This window comes from Etheostoma cragini, chromosome 16 (genome assembly GCF_013103735.1).
Source record: "Etheostoma cragini isolate CJK2018 chromosome 16, CSU_Ecrag_1.0, whole genome shotgun sequence".
NCBI lineage: Eukaryota > Metazoa > Chordata > Actinopteri > Perciformes > Percidae > Etheostoma > Etheostoma cragini.
This window is the reverse complement of record NC_048422.1, coordinates 24,068,248-24,074,284: the sequence shown is the minus strand read 5'-3', so window position 1 is coordinate 24,074,284 and position 6,037 is coordinate 24,068,248. Positions and strand designations below refer to the sequence as shown.

The window sequence follows — 6,037 nt, the reverse complement described above, 5'->3', positions numbered from 1 at the left end:
CCCCCCCCCCCCCGAGCAACTGGAACAGTGACAGGACGCCATCGATCGGGAAGCCAAGGCAACCAAGTTAACAACAGGACGGGTACTACCCGTCACTCAATCTCAGGCAAAGTGACGACATCTGCACTCACACGGGTCCCGTGACATATGACCGCTACAGTTTGTTGGAAAATAGGCTCGTGGACACTGAAATAGATTTATTTACTGATTTAATTTACTAATTTACTTTATCAGATCCCAGCTGAGACAGGAAGCTAACGTTAGCGACCGCTACGGTCCCTCTGCCCCCCCCCCACACCTGCAGGAGACGCTGTATTAACGTTACTGTTTTAAATCCGTTGTCCAGGTTAGCGGGGGTGCATACCGCTCAAAACCAACATGAAAGACGTAGTTAGTAATGTTCGTTGACAGCGACGTTGTTCATATTTCCAAAAAGAAAGACTACACACGTGTTTTCAGGTAACATTACCCCCCCTCCCCCAAGATTGCTGTTGTCAGTCTTCATCAGACGGGGGAATAGGGCATTAGTTGGAGACCCATATGGTGCTCTGCAGACTTTTCCTTTACGTAGCAAAACGTCATGTAAGATGAACAAATCGTCTGAAGTTAGCTGGTTAGTATATATTATAATGCATATGGTGTATTTGAAGGTATAATATGTAGGGGCCAGACATCCAGAGCCTGATTACATCATGATTATGGAGGGATGGGCTAATAGAGGTTTGAAGACCAGGGCCCTGGTAACAGCCGGTGGATGGAAGAGACGGCAGCAGCACACAGCAACACGCAACATTTAGGAAGCTCAAAAGACAAAATGTCGGACTTCTATTTGAACTCTACCCTATAAAAGATCTGTGACACAAGACAGGAAACAGTCACACGGGGCCAGGATGTTAAAATGAGCCAAAACAGTTATGGCTGAAACAGATTGAAGCTGATTGAGAGCGATGAGCGTGGAGGTTTCAGGACAGTTAATGGAAAACAGCAACGGCACACACAGATGATGATGATGATGATGATGATGATGATGATGAGGAGGAGCATGATGAGGGCGAGTTACCTTTGTGGATCGTTTCCAGGACCTCCTGAGCAGCATGGTCTGAATATACATCAAATATATACACATATACATTATTTCATGACTTTTGCATGGTGGGAGAACACTGTAATAACTAGAGAGCTGCACATATGTTTAAAATCATAGAGCGTTAATATTAATGGAGAGAGCATGTGTGACGTCACCCATTGGTTTGTGGAGATCTGATATCATAGTCGTATTGTATTAGGATGTGCTGATTTTAGACGAGAGGGAGGAGCTGCTTACACTCTACGTGATGTTACACACTTTCACTGTCAATCACGTCATAGCCACGCCCAAAAACAACCCCCTGCTTTATCGCTGATTTTAAAATCAACGAGACTCATCATGAGAATCATGAGACCATGATTCAAAAAATGATCATTCTGTGTTGCAGAAGACTTAAAACTGGAGACTGAGAACATAAACCATTATGAAAATGTTGACTGAGGTAATAAATCAAGCGAGAAGTGGGTCACTATCTCACAGACTTCTACAGAAACCGACCTCCTTTTGCACCCGCATGTCCCCCCCCCCCCCCCCCCCCCCCCCCCCCCCCCCCCCCCCCCCCCCCCCCCCCCCCCCCCCCCCCCCCGATGTAACTCAGAGAGAAAGCAGGTTTAAGGTGCTTCTGCATTTGCAGTAACCGGATGCTTTATCCATTAATATTAACAGTCTATGGTCCAGATCTAAATGAGATGCACATCAGGAACAGCCACCAGGGGGAGCTACAGGGCAGGTTTAACTACAAGGAGGATCTGATGGAGGGGAGGGGTACTGCAACTTTAATTAGGCACCATGAATAAAGCTTCTTAAAATAGACCCTAATTGTGAAGAATGTGCTGAATATTCATATGTACGGCTTCGTCAGTTTTAAGGAGACTTTGATCTTTCCAAGCTCTTGGTCTCAAGTTTTATTTCCTACTGTTGGTTTTCCTTCTCTCTCTCTCTCTCTCGCTCTCTCTCTCTTTCTTTTTGTTGTCTGTCTCTTTCTCTCAGACTGGAGCACAGACTGATGATTCATTTATATGCTGAATAAAACATGGACCAGACGTCTTAGTGCTGAGAAAACATCTTCTGAACTGTAACTGGGTGAAAAAAGGAAACTAAAGTATGGCAGCAAAGAAGGATTTAACTCCATGTTTAAATTTGAATGACAAGGGAAACTGTAATTGGGAATTTAATCAATGACACGCAGCAAAGGGCAGGAGGTGGGATTCAAACCCGGGCCGCTGCAGGACTCAGCCTACAGGTGGGCACGTTCCCACTGGGTGAGCTAGCGCCCCCCCCCCCCCCCCCCCCCCCCCCCCCCCGATAAATGTGTGTTTTGAGTGTGAGTTATGAAATCGCCTCGGCCGGCAGGTAATGCTTGTATAGAGTAGCCTACATTTCTGAGGTGTTATGGGAAAATTACATTTAAGAGTGATTTCATATATCCTTCTATAATATGCATGTATTATTATTATTATTATTCATTTAACCATTCACAATGCTTTTCAGGTTGTATGACTTTTAACCGCCCTTCCCTGTGTGTCCTCCCTGAAGGCGACTCTTAGTCTCTACATGTTTCCTCCCAGGACTCCATGGAGTCTGAAGGAGACATTTGTTCAGTGCTATGTTTAACATGTATGGTTTAAGGGTCAGGACCATAGCAGGTCCAGGGTCAGGAAGAGGATCCAATTTGTCTGTAAGATTAGACGTGTTTTCCATAATACATCATTTTCTCCTCTAGGCGAAAAAGGATTTAAGAAGGGGATCTTACTGTTATTAATTTTGCAAGACGTTGTCACACTGTTGCCGCAGTAACTCTGCGAAAACTGTCTTCCCACTTGTTTATTGTCTGCAGGGAATAACTAAATCTCACTGAATTCTAAACCTTGACTCAGTTGTGCCGCTTCTTTGTTTTTATTTCAACAAAATCTCTCTCTCCAAAACAATTCCTCTCCTGCTGAACAGATACGTCCACAACAGAGGCAACATCAGCGATTTGACTGTGATTAACCAAACATCAGTGTCTGATCACTTTAGACAACATAGGGAACAAAACTGGAGCGGGACGGGATCTGGGACGGGGTCTTCCTCTCAGGATTTTGCAGGAGGTGGGGGGGTGGGGGTGGGCTTCCACGTGATCGGGAATTGACGGGAGTATTTTTGTGGGTTCGGAATAGAATGGGAGCGAAAACTGATCAATCTAGTTCAAAGCCACCAATCTCCTTAGACAAAAACAGTCATTTTACGGCGCAGAACACGGGAGTTGCTGCTCTACAGCTGCCTCCATCGGTTAGTTTATTTGCCAGCGACTCCCGTGTTCTGCGAGGTATCATTACTGTTTTAGTCAAAGTCTGTTGTGATGTCCTGAGAGTTCGTCACACACACTTCACGTTTGTCGTATATTATGTGTTCTTGTGCATCACTTTCCAAACTCTTACTGTAAGAAAACCTGTAACTACTGTAAAAAGTACTAACTACCAAACTAAATCATATCACTAAAGTTCTTGTACAGACTCATTTGCTCTCTACAGCGTCTGATAAACAGGAAGAAGCTTCTCACTAAACTAGAAGTAGGAAGAGGGTTGAATCAGGGCCAAGCTGTAGGAGCCTAATCACCTCTACACTCACTTTATTCACGTACGGCTTCCACCGATACTTCATAACCTGTCCCTGCTGTGGGAAACACAAACACTCATCATTAAGAGGCCTCTGTCATCTTGTGATCCAGTAGTCTGGCAATCACCAGACCAAGCTCAGTCTTTAAAGATTGAACGTTATTCTGGGGAGTCTGCTCTCTAGTTCCTACTGCACAAGAGGCGTGATCAACGGGCATAGTTCAAATGACTCTGTACGCAATAAGAGAGTCCTTCAACCAATCCGGGTGACATACAGCTGAGCTCCGTTCTTTTGGCCACCAGCGGGGCCGGATGGTAAATTAGGCTTTTACCAAAGCCGCTCGGTAGTGAGACAAACACGTCCTTCTTTTGTAGGAATTGTTCCAGAGAAAACTTGCCTATGAAATGTTTTAAAGCAGCAGCGACAGCCGCATCAACGGGTCGCTGCACCGAAGGGTGGCCGCCATGTTGAATGTAAACAAAAAGCTGCCTGTTGTCGCGTGTCTATCGGCATCGTGTTAACCCCGCCAATAGCCACTTTGTGATTGGTCCCCGCTGATTTTTAACGGAAGCAGGATAGAATAAAGGACAGGTTTCCAATCTGAGCTGCAGGAAGAATCAAAATCTCCGGCAGATCGGGGTGGGTTTAGTAATCCAGTAGTGCTGAAACAATTAGTATAGTGCTCATATTATGCTCATTTTCTTTAGGCTTTTTCCCTTTGTAAACCTATAACATGCACAAAAAAGTTATATAACAACAACGGAAAGGGAAAAAGCCAAAAAGCATAATATGATCACTTTAAATTAAGGATTATTGTGGGATTATTGTGGGATTATTGAGTGGTGATGCTCAACCTTTTAAAACAGAGTAGTGTCAATGGTTATGTGCTGTGACCAGAAACTAGTTTTTTAGTTTTTACTTGTTTCGTTTAATCTACTTTAAAGTAAAATGTTTTACAAGGAAAAAAAACATCATAAAACTGCAAAAACTCACTTTCCTTCCATCTATCACTACTAATAGTTGTAATCGTAGTATTTTATGAAGATGCTTTGTTTACAGTCGCACCCATTTAACAGGACAGATGAGCAGTATGTATACGTACGGTGGAGTCTCTCCGCTCCTCAATGGGACTGTCTTTAGGGGTCAGGGTGACGGCCAGATCCAGGGTGCCCAGGTCCTGATCCGGGTGCTGCGAGTCCTTCAGCACCAGAGTCACAGGTATCGTCCTGTAACACACACACACACACACACACGTAGGACAGGTGTGAATGCTGCGCGTACTGCTGCACTCTCAACTCTACTCACGGCCATTTAAAAAAAAACTGTGGGGAACAGTCAGGACCCCCTAAGAAATCCTAAAAAAAATAGTTTGAAAAGTCATCAGTCGTAAACGTTTTCTATGAATTCATAATTTGACAATCAACATCTAAACAAAACATTTTTGAGGATATAAACTAGGTGTGGGGACTGTAAATAGTTATCATGTAAATATGTGAGACCTATATACAAAGGGAGAAAAAGATGTGGGGTGAGGCGAACTAGAACACAGGGATGTCAAGCTTGCAGAGTGAGATTAAGAGTTAGATCAGAATCAGCTTTATTCGCCAGGTATGAGGACACATACAAGGAATTTGACTCAGGTTGGAGCAAGCCTCCGGAGATAAGAAACTTGGGTTGAGGTTGCAACCGTGACGGTGTGTAGAAAACATACTGCTTTGTGAAACACACTGCTTGTGGAATTTTAAACACATGAAAGAAAATCATTTCCTTCATTCTTTAATTGAATAAAGGGAACACGGGTTAGAATATAAACGGCAGCACTTCTCATTTTAAAGTGCAGTTTTCTACAGATTTTTACGTTCATCTAACACAAAAAAACTCTGAGTGTCTTTTGCCTTTTGAGATGTGTTTCTTGCGCAAGTTGATATTGCGATAATGATAAAAAATTCCATATTTTATCAAATATTCAAAGCTGACTATTCAGTTTTCAGACTTCAAGTCAGGGTTTTTAAATGAGAAATGATCTCTGTTGGAAACAAGTGGAGCTGCGTTCCTTATCCCAAACTCTTTTTTTTTACTTTTAGTACAAACTGCAGCTGCTCTTACAAAGTACATCCTGCTGCCCGCAGTCCAGTCTGCAGACAGTCGGGACATCAGACTCTGGGATACTCTCAAAGCGCTCCTCTTCCAGTAATGAAGCAGAACTTGATGACCTCCCTCCTCTTCCATCTCTCACACACAGCCACCTCCACTCTCCACACCTTTCCTTGTTCTCTCCCCTTCAGAGCTCCAGTTTGCAGATGGGTGGAGCAGCATGCTGGGGAAGTACAACAGCGTATCACATGATGTTTT

The 6,037-nt window shown here is 43.8% G+C and overlaps 1 protein-coding gene across 1 annotated transcript in view; it reads right to left on the bottom strand.

Moving 5' to 3' along the window:
- The window catches only part of LOC117959738 (multiple C2 and transmembrane domain-containing protein 1-like), a 13,748-nt gene extending 7,834 nt beyond the window's left edge, over nt 1-5,914 (bottom strand). The window contains exons 1-4 of the mRNA XM_034897018.1: nt 5,799-5,914; nt 4,788-4,968; nt 3,698-3,742; nt 882-1,099 (exon numbers count right to left, since the gene is read on the bottom strand). Of these exons, the coding sequence (XP_034752909.1) occupies nt 882-1,099; nt 3,698-3,742; nt 4,788-4,968; nt 5,799-5,914 (560 nt within the window). The remainder of the gene's footprint in view (nt 1-881; nt 1,100-3,697; nt 3,743-4,787; nt 4,969-5,798) is intronic.
- Nucleotides 5,915-6,037: the final 123 nt, after the last annotated feature.